This window comes from Eulemur rufifrons, chromosome 14, assembly GCF_041146395.1.
Source record: "Eulemur rufifrons isolate Redbay chromosome 14, OSU_ERuf_1, whole genome shotgun sequence".
Classification (NCBI taxonomy): domain Eukaryota; kingdom Metazoa; phylum Chordata; class Mammalia; order Primates; family Lemuridae; genus Eulemur; species Eulemur rufifrons.
Genome location: NC_090996.1, coordinates 34745022 through 34772892, shown reverse-complemented (window position 1 = coordinate 34772892; position 27871 = coordinate 34745022). Strand labels below are relative to the sequence as shown.

At 49.4% G+C, this 27871-nt stretch overlaps 1 protein-coding gene across 2 annotated transcripts in view; it reads left to right on the top strand.

Moving 5' to 3' along the window:
* The window catches only part of PDPK1 (3-phosphoinositide dependent protein kinase 1), a 63839-nt gene that overhangs the window by 14163 nt on the left and 21805 nt on the right, over nucleotides 1-27871 (top strand). For both annotated transcript variants that reach the window (XM_069487031.1, XM_069487032.1), the window contains exons 2-6: nucleotides 13301-13567; nucleotides 17242-17284; nucleotides 17538-17675; nucleotides 21375-21519; nucleotides 22079-22176. In XM_069487031.1, the coding sequence (XP_069343132.1) occupies nucleotides 13301-13567; nucleotides 17242-17284; nucleotides 17538-17675; nucleotides 21375-21519; nucleotides 22079-22176 (691 nt within the window). The remainder of the gene's footprint in view (nucleotides 1-13300; nucleotides 13568-17241; nucleotides 17285-17537; nucleotides 17676-21374; nucleotides 21520-22078; nucleotides 22177-27871) is intronic.

The window sequence follows — 27871 nt, the reverse complement described above, 5'->3', positions numbered from 1 at the left end:
GGATCTAAGGGACACCAGTCAACCACCTCCCTCCAAATTCAACCTCTTGCCTGCCTGTACTGACCACGAGTCTTTTCTTTATAGTCCTGGGCTCAGTTAGCACGGGGCTCCTGATAGGTGCTCAATGGATATGTGTTAGGGGACTGAATGGGCAAATCACTTTTCATTGTAAAAGTATCTTAAACTACATTTTAAAATAGAGGAGGAAAAACTACCCGTGTTCTAACACAATCCCGCAGAACTGTTCTGGAGAAGAGAGCACGTCTTCAGTCGGCCCCTCCCAGGAGCCTTGGGAAGCTGAAGACGTGGGACGCTCTCCCCAGCTCCAGCTGCCCTGGGCCACGCTGGGCTTCTCCTCTGCACGCTTGCTCGGGCCGTCCGAGACCTGGGCAAGTCGCATCACCTCTCTACTTCCCCATCTGCCCATGCAAGACTGACTTGCCACCAGGCAATTAAGGGCTCTGAGGTGTGCTTTAAAAATATAAGGCTCTGTATTTTAAAAGATAAGCTTCCATCTACCTGGCAATTAGTCTCCTAAGGGTTAGTGAAGCGTTGTCTGCAGCTTTGGAAGACTGGAGGTGTCTGGTGTGTGAGACTTGATGGGAGTTGGAAAAGAAACCCATGAGTCGTTTGTTTTCCTTTGCCCCCAAATTCATTTACATTTTAATCTATTTGTCAAAGGGTTGTTACATTTAAGTTTTGAATGTTGGACACTGGACATTTTGTTACTGACTTTTTTTTTTTTTTTTTTGAGACAGAGTCTCTCTCTGTTGCCCAGGCTAGCGTGAGTGCCGTGGCGTCAGCCTAGCTCACAGCAACCTCAAACTCCTGGGCTCAAACAATCCTCCTGCCTCAGCCTCCCGAGTAGCTGGGACTACAGGCATGCGCCACCATGCCCGGCTAATTTTTTCTGTATATATATTTAGCTGTCTATATAATTTCTTTCTATTTTTAGTAGAGATGGGGTCTCGCTCTTGCTCAGGCCGGGTTACTGACATTTTTATAAACACTTGTTAGTGACTGAGCAATGTGCTGTGTACCTCAGTGGAGTCTTGATCTCTTTTTGGTGGATATGAAAATGTAATTAGATCTCAAAGTAATTTCCTTATTATCATTATTTTTTTTGGAAACAGGGTCTTGCTCTGTCCACCCAGGCTGGAGTGCAGTTGCACAAGGTCACTGCAGCCTTGAACTCCTGGGGTCAAACCATGCTCTCACCTCAGCACCTCCCCCCCCACCAAGTAGCTGGGGCTACAGGTGTGTGCCACCACGCCCCGCTAAAATTTTTACTTGAGGGTTTCTGCTTCTAAAAGAAGGGGACTGCTGAATTCAGTACTCAAGAAAGTTAAGTTGTTCTTATATACACATTGTATAAAAAACTGAAATCCTCAGAAAACAGTTTACAAATGGACTATATTTTTTACAAGTTCATCTGGAAATCAGTTATTTAAAACTCAGGGCTTGTTTTCTGGTCAGAGATGTGGTTCCAGCGGGGGCTGAGGGCAGTAGTCCTTGCTGAAACCCCAAGTGCTTGCTCTGGACGGGAACAGTATGCGGCACCCCCCACTTAGGGATTCAGCGCGTGTACGCGGATGAGAGCCGTGATTCGTGCTGAGTGATGTGGGGGGTGAGGCTCACTTTCCAGAGACTCTGGGGCAGTGCCCAGCAGCTGTAAGGACTTTGAGTGCTGGTGGCACTGACCCTCTTGGCTAAACTCGGTTTAGAACCTTGGTCCTTCCTTGTTCTCAGTAGGTCTGCACGTCTTTCATGTGTCTGAGCAATGATGATGTTACTTGTCCTGACAACTGAGTAGGAGGCAGGAGAGAGGACAGAAGGGGGTCCCATCCTGAGGGGGGAGACTGATTGGTTGAGAGGACTGGAAAGTGGGTGTGGAAGGGTGGATGTTGGGGCCCAGTCGGTGGGAGGCTTCTGGTAGGGAAGGAGCCACACCCCGCAGGCAGGCCCTGGCCACAGGAACCGTGTTTGCCACTGGGGTGAGGCTGCTGGCAAGGCAGGCTGCAGCCCCAGCCTTCCCTTGGATGTGGGGGTTTGTGAGTAGGAAAGGCCTGTGAGCAGATCATAGCTGGAGGGAAGGGTGGCTCTCATAGTAACACTGTGCCTGCTGGGTAGGTGGACTGTGCTTGTCGGTGAACTTCTCTTGTTAGGAGCTTCATTTTATTAGGGAGGACACGATGGTAGACAGGCACACCTAGGGTTTTGTTGCTTTAAATTTCTCCAGAGATTTAAATTTCAGAAGGTATTGAGTAACCAAAAATATTTGCATGCCCTAATTTTTGAGTCCCCAGGTGGGTGGCAGACCGATGGGGCTGTGCAGGGAGGGAATGACTTGGCCAGGGCTCAGAGTCCCTGGGCTCTGCGGGGCTGGCGAGGGGGCACCTCAGGAGCCTGGTGGGGCCCTCCCCAGCACGTGGGCCACTGGTGGTGTGTGTCCTCCAGATCGGGGCAGATGGTCTCGGAGTGCTGTCTATGCAGCGTAATCACCACCTAAAAATGCAGCAAAATCTGCCCTTTAGAATAACAGCTATAGTACAAATAAACATTTAGGTTTTCACACTCAAAGAGGGCTTTTTCCTCAGGCTTTTCATTTCATGATTGATGTTTGAAAATGCTTTAGAAGGTAATATTGCAACCATCTTTTTTTTTTTTTTAACTGCGTAAGTAAAATTGCTTATTAAAACATACCTATGGTAGCAAGTTGTGATGGCCTTGAAGAGCAGGCAAGAGCACTGTTAACCTTAAAGACGTCGCCTCCCCAGGGAGGGGCCGAGAGGTGCTTGGCTACTGTGCTGTGGCCAACGCAGGAAGGAAATTGCAGAATTCCACGAAGGCGGAAGGCTGCCAGTAGACAGGCCCCGTGTCGTCATGCCCATGAGAGTGGCAGTGGTCTGGTGGGAGCATCTAGGGGCCTGGGGCGATGGTGCATGCCTGGGCCTTGAGCCGTGCTAGGCTGCATCAGGAGTCGGGGGGTCAGGAGTTACCTGGACACTTACAGATGGTCCCATGCCTCATGCTTCCACCCTGTGGTCTGAGGTGTCTAGAGGGCACCGAAGTGACCCCAGAAAGGGTATTCTGGGGCACTGAGGTCCCTGCCCGGCAGCCAGGGGCTGGAATGCTGGGATTCCAGACCTGCTTCTGCCTTTGGGCCTTTGCTCTGCCTGGAGGGCTGCCCAGACATTTTCGGGGCTCTCCCCAGTCTTGCGTCCTTGCTCAGGTATTACCTTCCCAGTAGGGGCTTCTGATTGAATTTGCTCCACTTCATCCAGATAGTCCTGTGCTCCTTTCACATTTTATTTTTCTCATGGTTTTTTTTTTTTTTTTTGAGACTGGGTCTCGCTTTGTTGCCTGGGCTGGAGTACAGTGTGGTTTTGTCATAGCTTTCTGCAACCTTGAACTCTTGGGCTCACTCGGTCCTCCTGCCTCAGCCTCCTGAGTAGGTGGGACTACAGGTGCGCACCACCATGTCTGGCTAATTTTTAAAATTTTTTATATGGACAGGGTCTTGCTATGTTGTCCAGGATGACCATGAACTCCTGGGCTCAAGTGATCCTCTCATCTCGGCCTCCCAAAGTGCTGGGATTACAGGCAGGAGCCATTGCACTGGCTTCTCATGGTAGTTATTGCCATCTGACATAATGTACAGTTTACTTGTTTTGTTTTTTTAGCTTTGCTCCACTGGAATGAAGGCTTCTTAAGAGCATGGGCTTGTTTTTGTTCTTTGCTATGTCTCCAGCGTTCCAGACAATGTATGGCACGCGGTGGGTGCTCATTGAGCATCGTGGTTGTGATGCGCCTGTGTTTGCTTAATGTCATTGTAGGGGCTGTGAGGTGCTGGTGGAGTTCTGCTGTTTCTTACAAAGCATGTGATGGAAAAGCAGGTGTGGGGGGGTGTCTGTATTAGATCATCTGTTATTGCTGTTTCAAAAATCCAGAGTTCCTTCTGCATTTCACTTGGATGTTGATTTCAGAATGACTGATTTTTCTTTCTGACTCATGAAGGCTCCTGTATTTTGCATTTGAAACATTGGGGACGTGAAACTTTTTTTTTTTTTTTGAGACAGAGTCTCACTCTCTTGCCCAGGCTAGAGTTCCGTGGCGTCAGCCTAGCTCACAGCAACCTCAAACTCCTGGGCTCAAGCGATCCTCCTGCCTCAGCCTCCTGAGTAGCTGGGACTACAGGCATGCGCCACCATGCCCGGCTAATTTTTTCTATTTTTAGTAGAGACTGGGTCTCGCTCTTGCTCAGGGTGGTCTTGAACTCCTGAGCTCAAGTGATCCTCCCGCCTCAGCCTCCCAAAGTGCTAGGATTGCAGGTGTGAGCCACGGCGCCCAGCCAGGACATGAAACTTTGAAATGTGTGGTGCACATTAGCTCTTGTCACATTTGACTTTGTGCCATCTCAGTGCCGTGCAAACTGTCGTCACCCTCCCCTGTGCCAGTGCTGCAGCTCTTCCGCCAGTCTGTGAGGTCCTGGCCCGCCCTCCCCTGGACTCTCCCAGCCCCATCGGCTCCGTGTAGCCACCCCCACCACTTTAACTGGAGAGCTCTGTGCTGAGGTCACCCCGTAGGATGTATGTACACTTTCTGTAGGCAGGGACCAGGTCTGTCTGGCGGTGTCTCTAAAGTCTTGCTAGTACAACAGCCATGTTGGTTGAGTGATTGGGTAAATATGTGGTTAATTTACCTCGTGTAAGAAACTTTTTTTTTTTTTTTTTTTTTTTTTTTTTTTAAGAGACAGGGTCTTGCTCTGTTACTCAGGCTGGAGTGCAGTGGTGCAGTCATAGCTCACTGCAGGCTCAAAACTCGTGCCTCAGCCTCCGGAGTAGCTGGGACTAGTGTATGTGACCATGTCTGGTCTCTCCTTTAAGGAACTTTTAGTGAAGTGAATGCATATATTCTGAGGAAATAACAGAAAAACATGCCATTGGAGAGTGTGGTGTACTTCAGAAGCCACTGCATGTCCTCAGTTATATGTAGCTGAGCAAGCTAAGGGCCTTGGATCTCCCCTTGGCCCTTCCAGGACTGTGGATGTGCCGTGAGCTGTGCACATACCACCAATGGGGCTCCTGAGTGGGGCAGATGAAGGGACTGGAGAGATTCCAGAGGGTGAAGGCAGCAGAGTCCTGGAAATTCTGTGTAGAGGGTCTGGTGGCCCTGCACTGGAGGTGCTGCCCAGCTGATGTGTTTGTAAACACCACAGTCTTTTCCCAGCCCCCTCAGCTTGGGCTGGGCCCTCACCCCTGCCTCTCATCAGCACGATCGTCTTCGTCCTCTGGCTCCGGCTTAGTCTTTTGCTTCATGCCACCAAACGGAGTCAAGTACAGCTTAGCTCAGGCTCCAGAGCATTCTACACCTGCCTTTGATGTCTGATGGTTTCACACAGGTGTCAACAGCAAACTAAGACAACTAACTAGTTTGTATTAACTTACACTAAAGTGACATGTACACCTTAAAGGGGAGGCTTATTAATACCTTTGAACCTTTCGTTGGAATTGTACTTTTGGGCCAGGTGATGCTGCCAGGCATCTGTTGAAGGTAAGAGTTAGCATTAGGTGTGTTAATGTTTACAGATAGAAAAAGCCTGGACTTAAACCTTTCTCTTGTGATGGGCTCTGGGAGTTAGATGGAACATGATACGTTTCTTTAACTACTGTCTCAATCCTAAATCGCCCACGGGGTACAGTGCTAAGAATATGCTCACGGTGGGGGAATTGGAGTTTAATGCTCCTTTACCTGCTGCTAGGGTGGGCTGAGGGTGTGGCTCCTTTCCAGAAAGGTGATTCCTCCCTGTAGGGAACAGCTGCTCAGGACAGGCTCCGGAGGGTGTCAGTCACTCAGCCAGGACTTCTCACGTACCAGTTTCCTGGCTGGATGTGTTGCTACTCTGCAGTGGCTTGCTCTTCCATAGAAAAAACAGGGTGTTCTTAGCAGTCAGACCCAACTTCGTAGATGTGTTTTTCATCCCTGTTCCATGCTGAGTTTGCTTCTTTAAAAAAAATTCTTAAATCATAGAAATTATTGGGTATAATCCTACAGTAAGTGAAATGTCAAAGGCTGACATTTGGAAACAGCATTGTCAAGCAGAGTTCCAGCCAAAATCCGCGACGTGACCAGCTGAGCCAGGAGTTCAGGAGAAATTGAAAAAGAAAATGAGGGCTCTCGCCATGGCAATGTCTCGTGGACACGGGCCCTGGTTGTCTTACCTGCATCTGGTGTTGGATTGTTGACTGCTCTCCCGAGACGAGGGGGACTGTGGGCCAGTCTCGCCAGAAGGAATGGCTTCTGCCAAGACACCCAGATTAGTGGCATCTTTGCTGGTTTAGCATGTCACACCTTCTGCTACTAAGGAAGTGGTAGGTCTTCTCAGCCCTAGGGGTGTGCCCGATCCCCTCCTCTCAGCCCCTGTGGTGGTCCGGGCTCTGCAACTTTCCTCCCAAAACCTCCTCCAGCTCCCTCAGCCCCTCAGATCCTCCCTTCCCTGGGCCCCCGTGAGGCTCAGCAAGTGTCTGAAGTATATTCCGCGTGTGCTTGATTCTGCTGCAGTTTAGTATTTCTCAGTTTAAAATCACATCCCCTTGTTGGGACTCTTACTGCCATTTTGTACTGTGTGTGTCGTGGAGATCAATTTTTTGTTTCGCAAACATAACATTGGGATTTTTAGCATACCCTGCTTCAGACTGGGCAGCACTTAGCCTCTGGGGCTCCCAGCATCCTGTGCTGCCGTCTTTCTCCCCTTCCGTCCTGAAGGGTGGCTGCGGCCATGCTGCCCACGCCCCATGCTGAGCTCAGAGGCCCCTGAAGACCCGGTGGGCTTTTTCCTGGTGGAGCAGGGTCGAGTCTGTGAGGATGGAGCAGGGTTTCTCAGCGGGAACTGTTGACCTTCAGGCCAGTTGTTCTTTGTGGGGGTGTCAACCTGTTCGTTGTACGATGTTTGGCAGCGTGCCTGCCTTGACCCACCAGGTGCTAGTCACTTTCTCCTTCCCGCAGTTACGGCAACCAAAAATGTCTCCAGACACGTCTCACCGGGGGGCACAGTTGCCCTGTGAGAGTCACTGGGATGGACTTCGTGCCAGGGCCCGGCTTCCTAAGACTGGCCACTCACAGGGGTGTCGGCAGCGGAGCCCCATGTCCAGGCAGCCCCCAGGAGGAGCCCTGTGTAGAGGCAGCCCCAGGGCCATTCTCATGTTCACTGCTGTGGACCAGGCACTCGTGTCCCCCTGGGGGCGGAGTTTTGATAGCACATCTGGGCCAACCAGGTGTTTTTAGGGGCTGGGCTTAGAGTCCTCTTCATCAAAATATGTCCACACAGAGTGATCCTGTTGAAGCCTAAGTGCCATCTTTGTGGCTGTTCTAAGTTGTCTGTCTCTGCTGCCCCCCAGCCAACACCACCAGTAAGGACAACACACTCTTCTTGGCCTTCAAATCTCAGATCTTCTGGCACCTCCCTTTTTGTCACACACCTGTGTAGGTGGACTGGGCGTTTTCCATAGTGCTTACCTGAGGAAACAAGTTATCCACGATGCTCCACGTCCTCCCACACAGTGCCTGTCAGTGTTACTGGGTCCCTTGGGTCAGGACGAGCTCTGTTGGGATAGCTCATTGGTTGTCAGTGTGCCTTATGCTCTGGCTGGCAGCTGGCACAGTGCCCGGGAGCCTTGGGCCAGTTGCCTGGTTGGCGCCTGGACGAGGGTGAGGTGCAAATGTGTACTTTCTAAGGGGCAGTGCTTTCCTTTTGAGGATCTGTTCTGGAGACCTTTTTTATAACCATGGAAACCACTTTGTTGAGAAGAAAAGAATGCTCTTCAAAACACGTGCGTGTGAATCAGTCTCCTCAGACTTGCCTTCAGTTGTCTTTGTCTCTGGGGGTGGCTCTCCAGGGGCTGGAACTCTGTTCAAATTAGTCAGGAAGTTTGAGCTGGATTTAGCTCAAAGTGCTCCTGAAGGCAGCGTAAGTGTTCTTTGCTGTTTTGTGTCCCTCTGGGGTGCTTGATATCAGGGTTGTCTGTCCCCAGCACAGGCCCAGTTCTTTGGTGCCCCTTGTGTCCTGTTGATGTGGATGCTGCTACCTCAGCCACCGTGCTGACCTTCCAGAAAAATCATTACTCTTGTGTGTTGCTCACAGCATTTCCCAGGGCTGAGGTCCTGCCACCATGAAGAAGCAAGGCTGCCTGCTCCTGGGCCAAAACTCCCACATGGCAGCCACATCGGCACCCTTGCCAGATGCGCCCCTGGGTCTGGGAGCATGTTGATGTACAGTCACGTTTTTCCAGGTCTACGAACCAGCCTGTCAAGTTTTGTTATTTAAGAAATTCATTCATGTTTGAGGCTGGGTGTGGTGACTCACACCTGTAATCCTGGCACTCTGGGAGGCTGAGGCCGGAGGATTGCTTGGCATCAGGAGTTCAAGACCAGCCTGATCAAGAGCAAGACCCCGTCTCACCAAAAAATGAAACATTTAGCCAGTCATGGTGGCACTTGCCTGTAGTCCCAGCTACTCAGGAGGCTGAGGCAGGAGGATCGCTTGAGCCCTGGAGTTGGAGGTGGCAGTGAACTATGATGATGCCACTGCGCTCCAGTCTGGGTGACAGAATGAGACTCTGTCTCAAAAAAAAAAAAAAAAAAATTCATTCATGTCTGAGATTATACTCAGTAGTTCACTTGTCAGTTTTTAATTAAAAGCAATGCATTCCCTTAAATCTAGCTTAAATCGAAGCTTCTTATGCAAAAGCTGTCTAGAGGTTGACCTGTAGAGCTGCACACCCCTCGGGTTCTGTTCTGTGTCAGGACCTGTGCTGCTCTGTGCTGGGACCAGGACTGGGCTGGACCCCTCATCTGGCGAAGAAATGGCTGGAGCCTAACTTTCGGAGGCCGGCGTTTGCCACTGTCCTGTGCGTTCCTCCCACTGTGTCCTTGAATGGTGCTTGGCGGAAGGCTGGGCACACAGACCAAGTAGATTCGCCCACGTCAGTCTGACTTCACGGTGTGGGACAGGCGGTGCTCACTTCCCCACGTGTGGGACAGTGATGGCTGCCCACAGAGTGGCCAGGTCAGTGTGCAGCAGTGCTGTAGTGCCCAGACTGCACAGCATGGAGGGCTGCCTCCTCCTGCCTGCTTCCCTGCGGATGTCCCTGTAGGTCAGCAGAGTCCTGCTGTGCCACAGTTCAGGGTCTGCTAATGGGGTGGCCCTGAGCGCCTTCACTGTGTCCAGGAAACTGGTAAGGTGACTTAGTGTCCACGTAGTGTGTCTGGCCTGTCTTGTGAGGATAGTCCAGGCAGATCACAGTTTTTGTTGACTTGAGCCTGGTAATTACCACCTTTTTCCCACTTACCATCGCTTCTGAAGATGGAAAGTTCTTGCTAATCTCTGAGGGGAGAGTAACTAGAGTCTGATTGTATTTACGTTATGTTGTAACAGGCTCTAGTTATAGGGGCAAATCGTCAATGTACCGACTGAACCTCAGAACTAACTAACTCCTGGTTCCTCTTGTGAAATGGAGTATTCACGAAATTCGTGCGGCACACCTGGCTTACTGCTGAGCCTCTGAGCTTTCAGGAAAACAACTTTCCGTAAATAATGTGCTCCTTGGTGCCTGGTCCAGCCAGACATTCTGTGTCGCTGGTCACACACGTGCCGGGGTCTGGCCCTTTCGAGCCTGCAGGCAGGCCACATGTTGGAGAAGGCGTTCCGTCATTGAGCTTCAAGAGTCCCTGATTAAAGAGTTCATGGGCATTTTGGTGAGTCCAAGAGTCTAGAGGACTCCGTGGTTCCAGGGGCGCCAGAGCCTGATATTCTCTCTGGCTGCTGAACCAGCTTCTTGGACACACGAGGAGCATTTCTCCACCCTAGAGGCCACCAGCCTACCTTTGCCAGCACAAAGCTTGGAACGGTTGGCTTAAAATTATATTTAGCTTGGATTTTTGTTTTTTATTTTGTTCTGGTTCTATTAAAATGTGTCAAAAAGAAAAATCCACAGTCCCAGTACTTTAACAACCACTTTTTTTTTTTCTTTTTTCTTTCTTTTTTTGAGACAGAGTCTTACTCTGTTGCCCGGGCTAGAGTGCTGTGGTGTCAGCCTAGCTCACAGCAACCTCAAACTCCTGGGCTCAAGTGATCCTCCTGCCTCAGCCTCCCAAGTAGCTGGGACTACAGGCGTGCGCCACCATGCCCGGGTGATTTTTTCTATGTATATTTTTAGTTGGCCAGCTAATTTCTTTCTATTTTTTAGTAGAGACGAGGTCTCACTCTTGCTCAGGCTGGTCTCGAACTCCTGAGCTCAAACAATCCGCCCGCCTCAGCCTTCCAGAGTGCTAGGATTATAGGCGTGAGCCACACCGCACCCGGCCAACAATCACTTTTTAATTTGTCATTTTCTTGTCAGCCTCTCTTATAGGTGTGCTTGTAACATTTTTGCCGTGTTAATATTCATACAATTTCGTGTGTGTGTGTGTATATATATATATATATTTGTCACCCAGGCTGGACTGCAGTGGTATCATCATAGCTCACTGCAACCTCAAGCCCCTGGGCTTACATGATCCTCCTGCCTCAGCCTCCCAAGAAGCTGGAACTACAGGCGCGCACCACCACGCCTGGCTAATTTTTCTATTCTTTTGTAGAGACAGGATCTCATTCTTCCTCAGGCTGGTCCCTAACTCCTTGCCTCAAGGGATCTTCCTGCATCAGCCTCCCATAGTGCTAGGATTACAGGTGTGAGTCATTGTGCCTGGCCTATTTTGTATTCTTCTGTACAGATATTTCACTTTTTAATTAGACGTAATTTCAAACTTGTAGAAAAGTTGCCAGAAAAATACAGAAAATCCTAATATCCAGAGCTGGGGCATGGGCATGGGTGAGACTGAGGCAAGATGATCATGACCAGCCTGGGCAATGTAGTGAGACTTCGTCTCTTTTGTTTTTTGTGTTTTTGTTTTTTGAGATGAAGTTTTGCACTGTCACTCCGGGCAGAGTGCGGTGGTGTCATCATAGCTCACTGCAACCTCAAACTTCTAGGCTATGGCCTTCTGAGTAGCTGGGACTACAGGTATGTGCCACCACACCCAGCTAATTTTTTCTCTCTTTGATAAAGAAAAGGTCTCGCTCTTGCTCAAGCTGGTCTCGAACTCCTGGCCTCAAGTGATCTATGCCTTGGCCTAGATCTTGCTGGGATTACAGGCATGAGCCACCACACCAGCCAATACCTCCTCTCTTAAGAAAACAAAGAAAAGAAAAGTCCAGTATCCCGTTACCCCAGATTCACCAGTTGCTTTAATTTTGTAACCATGTTTCCATAGCTTTTTGATCTGTTTTTAAGGGCTGCATAATATTTCATCAAGTGCATATGCTCCAGCTTACTTAATCATTTCTGTGTTGTGAACATGTGGGCTGCTCTAAGGTTTTGCTGTAATATCCAAAGCTGCAGTGGAATATTTTATAAATGTGGCTTTAAAATACTGTTGAATCATTCTCTTAGGCTGAGTTTCTGGAAGGGAGACTAAGAGTGATGACTGTGTGTCTGAGGGGTTTTTATATGGAAAATACTTGCCTGTATTTGAACGTAATGTTCAACTTACTAAGCTGCATGTGCTGAAGATTTTAGTGAGAATTTCAACACCTACTAGCACACTGGAAAATGTACACATTTTGTTAATCAGATTCTTTTAGATATTTGTGCCGAAGTCAGTTGGTCATGTTTCACAGATACTGTCTGTTTGGTTAACTCCTTCATATTTTTTATGCCTTGCTTGGAGTTGTGATGAGCTTAGTAGACCGTAGGAAAGGACAGCCTGTCTCCTCCTGGCGGCGGTGCAGGTCCAGAGCTGGGACAGGGCGTGTCTTCCGGGAGACCCTGTCTGTGCCACTTTCTTGGGGAGGCCTCCCATGAGCAGCTGAGGCTACTGCACCACAGGGACTGCCCAGGCGCCACCTGTCCCTGCTGTCTGCCACCCCCCTTCTCCATCTCCGTGTTCATCACGTTTGGGTCACAGGATGTTCTGTCTAGATTTGTTTTTGTCCTGTGATGTGCTTTGAGATTGCAAGATGAGCGATTCCATCAATGCTTCTTTGGTGGCCGAGCTGGCTTCCTGCTGTGCACTGTTGGTTGCTGTGTGCCCGCCTGTCTTTCCTGTTTTACCTCTGCAGAACTTTGGCTTCACAGTTGTCTGTGTGTACCCTTCCCCATGGGGAGGGAGAAAATCCTTGTCTAAGCTTTAATGAAAAACATATACACAATACATGAAATAGCTCTGTAGGTCACACTCCCTTATTTATTTAAATTAATAAAATCAAGCACTCAACTGTATTCAGTCATTTATATTACAATATTATCCGTTTTACCACCTTTGCGTGTCATTACACATGCATGACTTTTCCAGTGTTGGCTTATTTTGATTAATATGTTTTAGTGTTTAAAAGGGTTACAACTTGGCCAGCGACAGCCCCTCCCAGCTGGCTTTGCTGCTTTTCTGTCCCAACTCAGATGCACGAGGAGGCTCCCCTGTCCTCAGACAGAGTATGGCTTCCAGAACATACTGAGACAGGAGCCAGGTGCTCTCCTGGGTTCTTTAAGTGGGGAGTAGTATCAGAAGCCAACACCTGGGTGCCCCGAGTTCATCTCGTGTTGTTCTAGCACAGTCGGGGTGGGCGGGCCAGTGTCACCATGTGAGAACACCTCGGTGTTACAGCTGGGGGAGGGGTTTTTATGGCTGTGGCACAATTTTACATGTTGCTGATTTTGCTTTGAACGCTATCTGATGTTTTCTTAGTGCCCCCTTCCATTGTTCACTGTTTTTACCCTCGCTCATCTCTTTTGTATTTGTGTTCTCATGGACAACTGTTCGTAGTCATTTTGTTGACAGTTGTCAAATTGCTTTCTAGAAATGTTTCCACAGCCGCACAGGTTCAGCGCCAGCCCCAGTTGTATGAGTCCGCTTGCTTTAGCATAGCCTTGCTGTGCGGTAAACAGTGTAATCAGCACTCTTGTCTATCCGTCCCCCATAATTAACAGTGCGCAGTGCTATCTCTGGTTGCTTGAGCTTGGCCTTGGGGCCAGTGCTGAGGGAGAGGGTGAGGCACTGCCCCGGGGAGTAGCGGATGGACGGAGCAGGAGGAGGACAGGGAAGAGGAGGGAGGGCTGTAGCCCGACAGAGAGCAGGTCAGACAGCCTGCCCCGTCCTTGGGTTTGTGCTTCAGCAACGCCGAGGTGAAGTGCTCACACTTGACTTCATCCGGTCAGGACGAGTGAGCCGCGTTGAGTCTTACCTCTCTTTCCTCTCTGTCCAACAGTATGACACCGTTCCTATCCAGTCCAGTGTGGTGTTATGTTCCTGCCCGTCCCCATCAATGGTGAGGACCCAGACTGAGTCTGGCACGGCCCCTGGCGTTCCCGGTGGTGGGAGCAGGCAGGGCCCCACCATGGACGGCACCACAGCCGAGTCCCGGCCGAGTTCCAGCTCCCTGCAGCATGCCGCCCAGCCGCCACCACAGCCTCGGAAGAAACGGCCCGAAGACTTCAAGTTTGGGAAAATTCTTGGTGAAGGTTCTTTTTCGACAGTGAGTATATGCTGCAGTTGTTTGTCAAGTGAGTGTGTTTTCCTTGGGAAGGCTGACCTTCCTGGTGGCTGGCTGGGGTGTCCAGACACAAGGCTGGTGTTCCCTCTAGGAGGCAGGCCCTTCGTGGGTTGGCTTGTGTTGTGAAGGCCACTTGATCCTTCAGGGGCTGGACTCTCCCTGAGCAGATCACATGAGGAGTGTGGCTAAAATATATAATCCTGGTTTTATAGATGAGAGTTTTAGAAAGCACTTCTTGATGGTTTATGTTTTTTTTTTTTTTTTTTTTTTTGTTTTTGGTGGTTTTTTTAAGAGTCAGGGTCTCACTCTGTTGCCCAGGCTGGACTACAATGACCCAATCATAGCTCATTGTAGCCTTGAACTCTTGGGCTCAAGTGATCCTCCCACCTCAGCCTCCAGAGTAGCCAGGACTACAGGCATGTGCCACCATGCCTGCCTAGCTTTTAAATTTTTTGTAGAGATGGGGGTCTCACTATGTTGCCCTGGCCGGTCTTGAACTCCTGGCTTCAGGCTATCCTCCTGCCTCGGCTTCCTAGAGTGCTGGGATTACAGGTGTGAGCCACTGCTCCAGGCCTGGTTTTTTGTAGTTAATTTCATTTTAACCTGACATTAGCAAGTTACATTCTGTGTCCTGTGTCCCACTGGCAAGGCCCCAGGAAGCTTTTCTTCTCCTGAGATTGAAAGTCACTGTCAATAGTTAGTACCAGTATTAGTATCTCTTCAGAGTTCTTTGGGAACATTTAATCTTTTTTATTTCTTTTTTTTTTTTTTTAAATATATAAAACAGTACATCCTGGACATTTTCTAGAGATGCAACCTCCAGATTGTTGTGTTCTGATTTTCATGAAGAGAAATGTCACAGTACTGTCTGTCGGGTCACACTCGTGGTAACTCTTTTTGCAACTACAATGAGTCTTAGCCTGTGTTGTGGTTTTTCCGAAGCAAAGAAATGAAGATTCAAGGCAGCAGCCCTTCTGCTGAGATGGTACCCACAAAGCCACTGGTGTCTGTGGCTGTGGTGAGGGTTGTGACAGGTTTAGGGGAGGCCCAAGCATCTGCGCCACCCCTGGCTCTGGGGTACACAGTTGCAATCTGTGCCCCCCGTCCAGAGACAGATGCCTGTGCTGCTGTGGTCTCTGGATGGCTGAGCACGTGCAGGGGCTGCTGGGGGCTGCCCGCCCTGCACAGCCCAGGGAGTTCCCAAACGCTGTCTTTCTTGCCTGACTTCTGTGAAGAAACCATATGTGAAATTTGTTTTTCTTTTCTTTTTTACATTTATGAAATATTACTATTTTTTAATACATATTTTTGGAGACAGTCTTGCTCTGTCGCCTGGGTGGAATGCAGTGGCGTCAGCCTAGCTCACTGCAACCTCCAACTCCTGGGCTCAAGCAATCCTCCTGCCTCAGCCTCCCGAGTAGCTGGGACTACAGGCACGCACCACCATGCCCAGCTAATCTTTCTATTTTTAGTAGAGACGGGGTCTCGCTCTTGCTCAGACTGGTCTTGAGCTCCTGAGCTCAAGTGATTCTCCTCCCTCAGCCTCCCAGAGTGCTGGGATTGCAGGTGTGAGCTGCCCTGCCTGGCCCATTTATGAAATATTTTAAAACATAAAGAACATAGAATATTATAGCTCACTCATATTCCCAACATCTTGTTTTAATTAATGTTAACTTTTGCTGCCCTTACACTTTTAATTTAGATGTTTAAACTGTAACTTTTGTGAAAGAATTTTGTTTATGAGAGGGTTGTGCCCTCATGCAAAGCCTCCAACCATGTCGGAGAGTCCCCTGTAGTTCTGGTACTCACAGATCCTTCAGAAGGAAGAAACTGTTTTGAGAAGAGCCTCTGCGTTCTGCCTGGTTGCTCACGTCTTCCAGTAGAAGAAGAGGTCTGCCTCTTCCTCAGTTTTCTGCTTTATGTTTATCTTGGCTGGAAGAAGAGGATCTAGTATTGCCCACGTCTGGGTCCCCAGTGGGTGGAGAGCAGGTGCTATGCTTTCTGGAGCTGCGGCCCTGTCCTTGTCCAGTGCCTTTCTGCACCCGTGCCAGGGAGGTGCCCGGGAGAGCACTGTGAGCTGGAGCTGCTCTTCCGGGGCCCCTTGGCATTCACAGAGCTGGGTCTCGGTTATGTGTGTTACCCTCAGTTCTTTCTCACCAGTCCTGAAATGGGTATCACTTAATGTTTGATTTCTGAGGAAGGGTCCAGGGAGAGGGCAGTTGTGAGGCTGGGCAGGTCCTGGCTTGGCAGCCCAGTGCTGGCGCTGGGGAGCGGGGCCCTGACGGCAGCGCTCACCCTGCCGCCACCCTGGTAACGTGGAGGCACATGTTACTCTCCGGAAGAAGGACCCTCCCTCCTTGTGGGAAACTTTATAAATTGTTGAATTTAGAATAAGAGATGACACAAATATATCCTTAGAAATGATTCCACTAAAATTAGTACTTTCTAACAATTTTTTCTTCCTGTTTTCTATGTACGTAGCTAGTACATGCTCCTCTGAAGAAATATAACATTGCATAATGTGTAGTCTGGAGATGCGAAGTCCTGCCCAGCCTACCCTCCTTGCTCCTTAGCAGATGAGAACCATCCACACACTGTGTACCCTCTGGAAAGGTCTTTCCATGCGAGCACATATAATCTGACTGCGTTCCCCCTGATCGGTGCAGGGCATTTCTCACACTCCTTGTCCAGGGTGGCTTCTGACGGGGCCTGTAAAGAGTCCTCCCGTGGCTGTAACTCCTTCCCAGGGCCCAGGTGAACCTGGCCTGTGGCCTCCTGAAGGTCTTCTGCCAGGCTGAGGGAATGTCATGGGACAGTTTTCATCTGCTCTCTGGCCCTCAGGCTGTCCCTATGCAGGTGTCTCAGGAGACGCGTTTGCATCATCTGGCTGGTGGGGGGGGGGGGGGCCTCCTGTGGCAGAGGTGCCCTAGGCCTATCCAGTGTTTCCACTTTGATGCCTCAAGGTGTGCCCAGCGTTGCGTGTGTAGAACTGTCTTTTCCATGGTGGGGTGCCATGTTGGAGTGCTGTCCCTGAAGTGGAGTTTGAGCCCAAGGCTCAGGTGTGCTGCGGAGAGGACAAGGGTTGGAAGCATAGGGCACCCTGGGAAGGTGGCTTGCTCTGTGGGCACAAAGAGCCATGTGTGTGTTTAGTTCCCTGTGCCCTTTATAACCACGTTCATGTTTATAGTATTCATCAAAGGATGTGGATGGTAACAATTATTTGGAAAAGCCCAAATTCAGGGTGGCTTTTTGCACTGGATGTATACTAGGATGTATTCTTGAAGTTTTCTTTTCAAAGACTCCCCAGTGCCCACTTGGGGTGATATTTGCTACATCTTCCCACACTTCAGGAAGGCCTTGTCAGTCTAAGAGGCTCCCGGATTTGTACTTCGACCGCACCATGAGGGCTACTGGCAGCTGATCAAGAACCTTCTGAAAACAATGGAGAGATTGATGTGTTTGCTGTTAACTATCAGAACAAGTTAACAGGAGCACTGGCCTCATTAGTGTAGGACCAAGAGTATTGGAATGTAGTTTCAAACCTTCAGGGGGAATGGGGAGCTTGTATGTGGTTGTAGAGTGACTTGCCAACTCTACATCCTGGTTATTACATTTTTTTTTTTTTTCCTCTTTTCTCCTTTTTCTTTCCTAACCAGGTTGTCCTGGCTCGAGAACTGGCGACCTCCAGGGAATATGCTAGTAAGTGCTAAGTCTGGTGAGCTGTGTGTCTGGGATGCAGGGATGGCACGGTGTCCGTGGGCGGGGCAGCCCGGTGACAGGGCCCAGGCTTTCTGTGCTATCCTCAGGGTGCAGGACACTGTTAGTCTCAGACCATGAAGCTGGTGTGTATGATTTTTGAAAAAATAATCTGTACCAGTTACCTCTGAGTTGTGTCTTCAGTATTTATTGTTGTTTCTGATTGTTAGTAACTAATTTCTCTCTTCACCTTAAGTTAAAATTCTAGAGAAACGGCATATTATAAAAGAGAACAAGGTCCCATATGTAACCAGAGAGCGAGATGTGATGTCACGCCTGGATCACCCCTTCTTTGTTAAGCTTTACTTCACGTTTCAGGATGACGAAAAGCTGTGTATCCTTTGCATGGGCAGTGCCATCTGAAACCGTACCAATCACCCTGGTTTGAGAATCGTGACCCCGTTGTTTTCACAAGCAGCCCCTCCCTGAAGGGCAAGGGTCCAGCAAGAACCCCTATCCCGCTGCTTGGGGATTGCTGGCATTCAGGGAGGCGGCTGGGCAGTGCCAAAGGCATGGCGGAGGTGCAGGACAGAGAAAGTTATCTTAAGGGGAAACCGCCAGACATTGTTGAGGTTTTTATTGATTAACATTTCATCTAAAGTATTGTTGCCTGTTATTTTAACCCATGGTTGCTGGGCATTTGTGCAGAAGCATTCCCTCATCCCACTAACAGATGTCCTTGGGGGAGCTGTTTGTGTCGATTCCTGTACTCAGATGACGCAGTGGCCCCAGGTGGTCGGCCTCCCCAGGCTCCTGGGGCGCACTGGAGCGTGTCCGCTTCGGCCCTTGGCTGTGGGGTTTGATTAGAGGGATGTCTTTACTGGACCTAGCTCCTGTTTGAGAAGTCCAGGGAGTGACTATGGACGGCTGAGCCCTCTCCCTGCCTTCTCAGGGAGCTGTCTTCGCCTCTTGGGGCCCTCACTGCCCATTGTCACTCGGATGGCTCTGTCCCTCACTCTCTGCACTGGCTGGACTGTTTCTTCAGCAGAGATTCGATTCACCCTTTGCTGCTGCTCGCTTTGTTGGTGTCCCTTGCTCCCCAGCCTCTCATCTAGCCCCTAGAGAACCTTACTTAGGATCATGGAGGCAGGGCCCAGTGGAAGTCAGGATGGGCCCTGCCTCTGTGCGGTCCAGCTCGCCTCTGGGCCGGCCATACTATCCACGCTCCCAGCAGATGCTCCTTACCTCCCTGTCCCCAGGTCTCAGTGGACCGCCCCCCCCCCCCCCCCACTGCCCAAAAGCTGGCCCAGGTGCCTTTGCGCTCAGCTTCCCCGTCCCTCCTGGAGTGGGGCCTGAGGACTCTTACCTGCTCCACCCGCCACCCGATTCTTCTGTGTGAAAACTTGGCTCCGTCCTGCTCCCACTTTGACACCATCTTCTGACTCCTTCACCTACCGGCTGAATTTTTGTATTCCTTTGTTTGCTTGGAAGGTCCTTGTTGCGTGCAGGGTGATGGAGACATTCTGGCAAATACAGTGAAGGCTCTGCCCTCATTAAGTTCACATTTCAGAGGAGGACTTGGACATGCACAGAGTGTCAGCAGATGTATCGCAGACTTCCAGGTAGCAGAGCTTGCTGCTAAGGTAGTGAGGCCAGGTAAGAGCTGTCTGGACGCTGAGGCTCTTTGAGCTCGGAGGTCTGAGGAGAATGATGTTCTGGAAACTTGGACACACTAGGGCAGGAACGTCAGAGCCTGAGGGACAGCCAGTGCATGGCCCTGAGGTGGGGGGTGCATGGGGGAGTGAGAAGGCTGGTCATGGGCCAGCTCGTTGAGCACGTGGTAGCCTGGTGCTGATTTTGGATTTTCTTCTTTTTGCGGCGGGAAGTGAGGGATTTGCTCTCACTGGCTGCTCGTGGTCCAGGCTGGAGGACAGGGCCTAGGGGCAGTGGTGGAGGTTCTTTCTTACAAGCAGACTGGACGAGAAGGTGGAGTCATGATGGCTCCTGGGAGTTTGGCTGCAGAGCCTGGTGTGCAGTGGCGGCTCTTACTGACCCAGGAGAGGCCAGGCTGGGGGCGGGTGCTGGGTTGGCATTTCACGCATCAGCTGGTACTGCTGTCCAGGGCCTGGTGGGCTCTTGGGTGGCTGCCAGCAGAGCTCCAGGAGGAGGCAGGGCGATGTGCAGACCTGGAGTTTCTCGGTGAGCTGGCTGGCCACCCAGAGGTTGGCTTGTCTAGAGACAGAGCCTGGGGGCACCCCCGAAGCAGCCTGACCCCAGGCGCATGGATCCATGCAGGGACCTGCCGGGGTTCACCTTCACCAGATGCAGGCGTGGCTCCCAGGGTGGGGGTCAAACACAGTGGCCCGGCAGAGGGTGGCCAGGGGTGCAGCGGGGGAGCCTTTCTTTTGAGCACCATGAAGGCTGTGGCCAGGCCTCAAACCGGGGCTCCCGGAGGTGGCGCTGCTACTGGGGACGCTCTGCAGCCAACCCAGATCGGGCCGCTTGTCCAGCCAGTGCTGAGCTCCAGCCTGGGCTGAGCAGGCCAGAGCTGGTGGCCCCAACGGCTTGTGGCGACAAGGTTCTTACCACTTGGGCTGCTGGGTGAGGAGACGTGGACACCAGCCTTCATCATAGAGGAGCAGCATGGAGAGACGGGGGCTCTGAGACCCGTTGCTTTCCATGAAGTAAAGAGAGGTTTGTGTTTTGTCTCAGGTTCCTGTTCATCGTTGTCCAGGTTGGGAGGGCTAGGTGCTCAGGGGTGGCCTGGACAGGTGTGGCAGCTTTGGTTGCTGCTCCCTTCCCTCCGGAGTTTGTCTTCGGTGTCCTGAAGCTTCAGGCTCCTTCCTCAGTGGGAGATGACAGTGCCTGGGCAAACAAACCAGAACGGAACAAACTGCCCAGCCTGGCGCCCTGAGCACACGCTGCCCTTCCCAGCCTTGAGAGCCGCTGCCCAGGGCAGGTGGGCACTTGGGTCCCTGGGTCCTAGGCTGCCAGCGAGGCTGAAGTACCTGCAGATTGATTTCCAGTAATAGGCACAAATGTTTGGTGCTCTCGGGGGGAAACAATTATATGGGATCCATTCATTGTCAACCCCAAATAAATCCTCTAGGGAAAGGAGAATGCAAACGCAACCCCGCACAGTGCGGTGGTGCCTGGGGAGAAGGTGGCTGTCTCTTTCCGATGGGTCCCTAACAAGCAGAATGAATCAAGAACTTCATAAATGGCTTTTCTCTCAGAAAACATGTTCCTTTTATCCACAAAAGGAGCAGTCACATGAATGGACTCAGCACAGCACAGGGAGTCTCCACCAAGGTTAGGAGCTGCGGTACTATTTTGAATGCACCTTCCCCTACCCTAATTTTTCTTTCTTCCTAATTTTTTTTTTTTTTTTGGAGATAGGGTTTTGCTCTGTTGCCCAGGCTAGAGTGCAGTGGCATTTTTACAGCTCACTGCAACCTCCAACTCCTGAGCTCAAGTGATCCTCCTGCCTCAGCCTCCCCAGTAGCTGAGACCACAGGTGTGCACCACCATACCCTGCTAGTTTTTCTTATTTTTTTGTAGAGATGGGATCTCGCTATGTTGCCCAGGCCAGTCTTGAACTGGCCTCAAGTGATCCTCCTGCCTCAGCCCCTCACAATGTTGAGATTACAGTGTGAGCCACTGTCCCTGACACCCACTACCCTACAAAAGCTGTTCTTTCTGCAGTTGAAGCCTGCACACGAGTTGTTTAGTTGTTTGTGCCTTTGGCAAGGGGCTGCAGGTCCTGTCTCTAGTGGTTCCCTCGTGCTGAGGCCATAGCCACCTTCTGGAGACAGTGTGGTCCAGAGGGGTGGTCTGGGCTGAGAGGGGTGGTGCACGTTTCTCTGGGGACTGTGTCATTGTGTTCCTGGTGAGAAGCCTCCAGCTGTGCCTAGTCTTGTAGCCTGGGCGTGGGCTTCCTGTCACACCCAGTAGCCACAGATCTGACCATGGCATGGCTGTCTTGGGCCACAGGTACTTTGAGTTTGCACCTAATTTCAGTAAATTCTTAATTGGACCTTTAGGGTTTTTAAAAAATGATTTTTACACTCTTCCTTAACTATACAATATTCAGATTTTGGTCTTAGTTATGCCAAAAACGGAGAACTACTTAAATACATTCGCAAAATCGGTTCATTCGATGAGACCTGCACCCGATTCTACACAGCTGAAATCGTGTCTGCCTTGGAGTACCTGCACGGCAAGGGCATCATCCACAGGTGACCGGGGTGCCCTGGCTGGTGTTGGTGGGGCGGTCAGTTTAATTATCAGGGCCCACGAGCTACGGCTAATGCCCAGGCCGTCCCAGCCCTCTGGGGTCAGCCTTGGCGTGCTCCCTGCAGGGAGGGGCTGAGCTGCTGGCTGGCACTGAGACTCGCCTGTAGATGCCAGGGGTCTTTCTTGCCAAGCTAAGGGTATTTTTCCCCATCTTAACTGATGCTTTTGTCAGTTGTAGCTTTTGTGCATACTTATTTGTGGCCTCGTTTTCCATGACTTTCTGATAAAGTCAAATTGGAAGTGTTTCTAAACTCTTTATGAGTTAAAAGTGAGAGATACTTCAGTAAAGTTTATTAAAATAATAGCTGCCTTTATGAAGTGATTTATTTTGAATGTCCTTATCGTATGCAGTTGATACTTGTTCAGTGTGAACTTTAGACCTCTAGGTTGTGAGTCTGTAGATTATAAGCATTCATTGGTTCATTTTGTTTTCAGCAAAATTTAGAGTATGTTATAATGTGGTTAAGTATTTTATCTCAATGTAAAAATGTACTTTTACAGGGATCTGAAACCAGAAAACATTTTGTTAAATGAAGATATGCACATCCAGATCACAGATTTTGGAACAGCAAAAGTATTGTCCCCAGAGAGCAAGCAAGGTGTGTAAGATTTATTTCTAGCAAAGCGTGGCTCTGCTTAAGACCGGAAGCAACTTGGAGAAATGTATTGTCTTCATTGTTAATGACAGAAGTTTGTGATACTGTTGCTATCGTAACAGATCTCCAGCTTTTCCCGGGGAAGGCCCTGCTGTGCCAGGTCTTACAGAGCAGCCCCAGGCGGTGTGTCTGGTCTGGCGAGTGGAGTGGGGAAGGTCACCCGTTCTCACCGGCGCCTGCTGTGGCTCATCCTCCCTAGTTGTCTTCCTGGGCAGTGCTGGATGCCACGCCACGTTCGTGCCTGGTCCCACGCACAGGGAGTGTAGTGGGTGTGGTCAGCTCTGGCTCCTCTTGTGGTGGTGTCTGGGGAGCACACCCTGTACCCCGGGGTCCTCCCTCCATCCGCCTGTCTGTTGCCCTGTCTGGTGTGTGCAGCTGCCTGTGGTGGCTCAGGCACTCTGATTTTAGTGAGGTTCTAGAAAATCACAGAACGGGGGGGGGGGGGGTGCTGATTTTACCTGATGGTCAAGTGTATGTTTATAATCACAGAGCCTCCTAGTCCTGCTCCCTTACGGTAGTCTCTGGCCTTGGAGTATATCGTGACGACCCCGTTACCTGAGCAGGTGTTGCTGAAAGTACACTCAGACTATCAAAGTGACCTGAGCGATCTCAGCCAGCCTAGGGCATTTTGCTGCCCTTAAGGTCCTTGTTGGATGGAAATCTCAAACTCTGGAAGTGTAAAGAATGGCAGTTGAACTTTTGAAGACTGTTGTAGAGTGTTGTGGAGAGAGGATAAAGTCACTGGGATGAAGTCTGGGGGAAGCTGAAGGCTGTTGTGTGTGTTAATAAGTGACCTTGAAAAGGAGCCTTGGGTCTTCAGACGAGTGATGCCCTTGCTGTCCCAGCCTCGAGGCCAGTGGGGCCTCTGTGCAGGGCCTCCACTGGTCCTGGGTGCCTCCTGGGGTGCCTGCGAGAGAAAGGCCTCCACAGAGAATGCTGAGGGGGCGGGTGTGAGTGTTGGTTTGCTGGTGGAAGAAAGATTCAAATGAAGTGGCCACATTGTTGCAGTTGCTTTCCTGAGGAAAAGGGAACAGGAGCCCGTGGTGGCGGCCTCCCAGCTTGCTCACAGGTGCAGCAAGCTGGCGTATGGCAGCTGGAGAAGACTGCAGCTGGAGTGGAGACGAGTCCAGTTTGGCGAAGCAGGCGTTCAGAACTCCTCTTAGCAGCGCTTCTGTTTCTTTTGCATCGGCCGTGTAGTCCATGTACACAGTGCCACTGGGAGGTGAGCCAGTGCCCCTCGTGGCCTGTCGTGGCACCTTGGGGTAGTGCTGGCTTCTTCCACATGGGTCTTTCCCTTGTGGCTGTTTTTCTACCCTGTGTTTTCACCCTGAGGATTCTTGCTACGATTCCATCAGCGAGTGCTTTCATCTCTGCACAGGCATGGAGGCACTAAGACCTCATCTTGGATTTGGGAACTTCTCTGAGAATCCTAAATCATCACTTTTGGGGGGCTGAAAACAAAACTTGCAATCAAGGAAGAGGCTCTAATTTCCTGAGGTGGCCTAGTTCTGCTGCCGCTCCCCTGCCTTTTGTCCCCCATCCCCTCTTCCCTGTCCAGCAGTGTGTGAGGATTGAGTGCCTCAGAAAGTCCTCCTGGCTCTTCTGAGATATCCCAAAACCTTGATCTCTTTGATATTCCCATTAAAGAGTAACCATTTTACTGGCCAGTAATTTCTTTCTTTTTTTTTTTTTTTTTTTGGAGAGAGGTTCTCACTCTGTCACCCAGGCCTAGAGTGCAGTGATATCATCATAGCTCACTGCATCCTTAAACTCCAGGGCTCAAGTGGTTCTCCTGCCTCAGCCTCCCGGGTGCCGGGACTATAGTCACACACCACCATGCCCGGCTAGTTTTTCTATTTTTTGTAGAGATGGGGTCTTGCTCTTGCTGAGGCTGTTCTTGAGCTCCTGGCCTCAAGCGATCCTCCCACCTTGGCCTCCCAGAGTGCTAGGATTACAGGTGTGAGCCGACGTGCTCGGCCTGGTTATCTTACTTTTATGGACACAGTAAACCTTATAACCCCAAACACTGTCTGTGGCAAAGTTTGTGCCAGACAGGAACTTCGTCTCCCACGTTTTCTCCCTAGTATCTGTGAGCTGCTTGTTGTCCCTGTGCTGACTCTTCCTGCTCACGGGCAGCTGAGCTGGGGACCCAGCTGTGGCCCTGCAGTCGGCCTTGGGAACCGCCTACCCGGGCTCTGCCCTGGGCATGCCTGTCTTCATAGGGATTTTCTTTGGGGTCTGATAGCTGGCACAGGGCCAGCCTTCTCGTCCTTCAGCCGCTGAAAATATAAGAAGGTAAGTGGTGAAACAGTGAATAAATCTTTCCTTTTTCGAAGCAGGAGGCTAGCATCCTTACATTGTTGTAAACCAGGGACAATCACTTGTGTATATAGATGAATTGGTGGGTTTTCTTCTCTTTCTTCAAGGAAAAGAGAAAAACTATGTAATTATGTGGAGAATTCATTTTAGTGATATACTCTCATTTTAAAGTAGTTCACAATCTTAGAATTTATTTTTGTTGGCTTCTTTTTACTTTTGTGAGAGATGGTTTCCCCAAAACATCTTGAAAGCTTTTAGAATAAAAGTGTTGGTGGGAGCAAGGTTCACCCATGTTGATTAGCTGTGCAGTGAGCATGTTATGCCCCCTTCCTAGCAGAAGGCAGGTTGTCCCGTGTCACCTCTGTCCCGGGGGGTAGTGTTAGGTGGGAGGTGGTGGGAGTCGGGGCAGGGCAGCCATTGAGGGCCTGTGGGATTGGGGAGGACTTCCTAGCAGAGAGGACTTTTGGCTTCTGATCTTACCATGACGAGGGCAGCTTGATCACTTGGAGCAAGCCTCTTGTCTGTGGCTGTGTCTTTGGCCTTTGCCCTCCTTGCAAGAAGAGGCTTGGGGAGCTCAGGATGTTCTTGGAGGTTCAGTCTTGAGGTTTGTTTCTGGAAACTTGTGGGTTTTTGTTTGGTTGTTTTGTTTTTTTGAGACAAAGTTTCGCTCTGTTGCCCGGGCTGAGTACCATGGCATCAGCCTAGTTCACAGCAACCTCAAACTCCTGGGCTCAGGCAATCCTACTGCCTCAGCCTCCCGAGTAGCTGGGACTACAAGCATGCACCACCATGCCTGGCTAATTTTTTCTTTATGTTTTTAGTTTTCCAGCTAATTTCTTTCTATTTTTTTTAGTAGAGACGGAATCTTGCTCTTGCTCAGGCTGGTCTCGAACTCCTGAGTTCAAACACTCTGCCCGCCTCGGCCTCCCAGAGTGCTAGGATTATAGGCATGAGCCACCGCACCCGGCCCCATACCATTTTTATACATAAAATATTCACAGTAATTACTTAATATCTCATGATATGCAGAGTTAAATTCCCGGTTGTCTCAGGCATCATAATTTTGTCGTTTACTTGAATCAGGATCCAAACAAGGTCTGCATACATTTCTTTTAATCTGTGGTTTCCCCTCCATTTTAATTTTTCCGCTTTCAGTTTGTTGAAGAAACCAGGTCACTTGTCTGCCTAAGGACACTGGAGTTTGCTGAATGTGTCTCTGTGGAGTCACTTGCAGGTTCCTCTCTCCTCTGTATTTCCTGGGAGTTATCTGGCCACTAGATCAGATTTGATGCCCTCCTTTCCCCACTCAAAGCCTGATAGTGGGTGTTTTTTTAGCAGGTTGCATGTATCACCCAGGCACTTCTCTGTGATGTCAGCAGCTGTTTATATAGCCATAATTGGCCTAAATGCATTAATTCATTAGAGATGCAGAATGGTCCTAATCTAAATTATTCACAAGGTAGAATTCTTGAAAGAGAAACTTCTTAGCAACTATTTAACCAGTGGTATTGTTTGTAAAGGAGAAGCAGGATAAATGCTAGCTTTTTTCTCCTTTATTTGCCATTTTTGAAAACCATGAATTGGTTCACCATTATCCTCCAGTGATGATTAATGCATTAAAAAATTATTACCCCTACCTCACACCATACACAGAAGTTAACCCAGAATGCATTAGAGATCTGAATGTGAGAGTGACAACTACAACATTTAGAAGAAAGTATAAGAGTCAATGTTTGTGACCTTAGGTTAGGCAGTGGTTTCTTAGATATAATACCAAAAGGACAAGCAATGAAAGAAAAAGGTAAGTTAGACTATGAGTTTAAGAACTTTTGTACAGCAAGGGATAGCATCAAGAAGGTGAAAAGACAACCCACTGAAAAGGAAAATTATCTATCTGATAAGGGACTTCTATCCAGAATATAAGGAGCTCTTGCAACTCAGTAATTAAAAAAATAAAAAGTAAAACTGGGGAAAGGGCCTGGGTAGACATCTCTTCAAAGAAGAGATGTACAAATGGCCAATAAGCACATGAAAAGTTACTCAGCATTGTTAGTCATCAGGGAAATGCAAATCAAAACCACAGTGAGATACCATTTCACACCCACTGGATGGCTGTAATCAAAATTTTAGACAGATAATAACAGGTGTTAGCAAGGATGTGGAGAAATTGGAATCCACGTTACGCTGTGGGTGGGAATGTCAAATGGTACAGCCACTTTGGAAAAGTCTGGCAGCTCCTCAGAAGGAAATACAATTACCATGTGACCCAGCAGTTGCACTCCTAGGTATGTACCCGAAAGAAATGAAAACATGTATTCAAATAAAAACTTGTATTAGAATGTTCATAGCATTATTCACAGTAGCCAAAATGTGGAAACAACCCACATGTCACCAGCAGACGAATGGTTAAGCGCATTATGGTCTGCCTGTACGATGGAATATTACTCAACCATAAGGAGGAAGGAGGTGACGCAGGCTGCAATGGGGACGAACCTTGGAAAGGTGGCTCTCAGTGGAAGCCTGCTGGGGGTGTAGGGACTGCATTGAGTCTGCAGATGAGATCAGTTTAGAGAGTATCACCATCTTAGCCAATGTTAAGTTTTCTGATCATCACCATGAGCTGTCTTTCCATTTATTTAGATCTTTTGTAATTTCTTCAAAAATGTATGCAATGGAACGATCTCTACTCAGACAGAAACAAAAAAAATGTTGTAGTTTTTAGGATACAGGAAGCTTTGTACTTTTGTTAAATTTATTCCTAAGTATTTTATTTTTGAATACTATTGTAAATAGAATTGTTTTCTTAATTTTATTTTCAGATTGTTCATGACAAGTGTATAGAAACACAGTTGATTTTTGTATACTAAGCTGTGTCCTGTACCCTCGCTGAACTCTTTAATCAGTTGCAATAGTTTCTTAGTGGACTTTCTGTAATACATATGGGATCATGTCATCTGTGATTAGAACTGGTTCTATTTCTTTCTGTCTAATCTGGATGCCTTTTCTTGCCTGATTGCTCTGGCTAAGACCTCTATTACAGTGTCAACTAGGTGTGGCGAGGGTGGGTGTCATTGTCTTGTTCCTGTGTTGGGGGGAAAGCTTTCAGCCGTTCATCATATTGCACGATGACTGCCGTGGGTTTTTGTACGTGCCCTTTACCTACCCCAGGGTGTTCCCAGCTACGCCTAGTTCATTAAATATTTTTATTATGAGGAGGTGTTGAATTTTTGTCAAATGCTTTTTCTGCTTCTATTGAGATGACCATATGGGGGTTTTTTTGGTTCTTTATTCTGATGATATGATGTAGTGCGTTGATTTT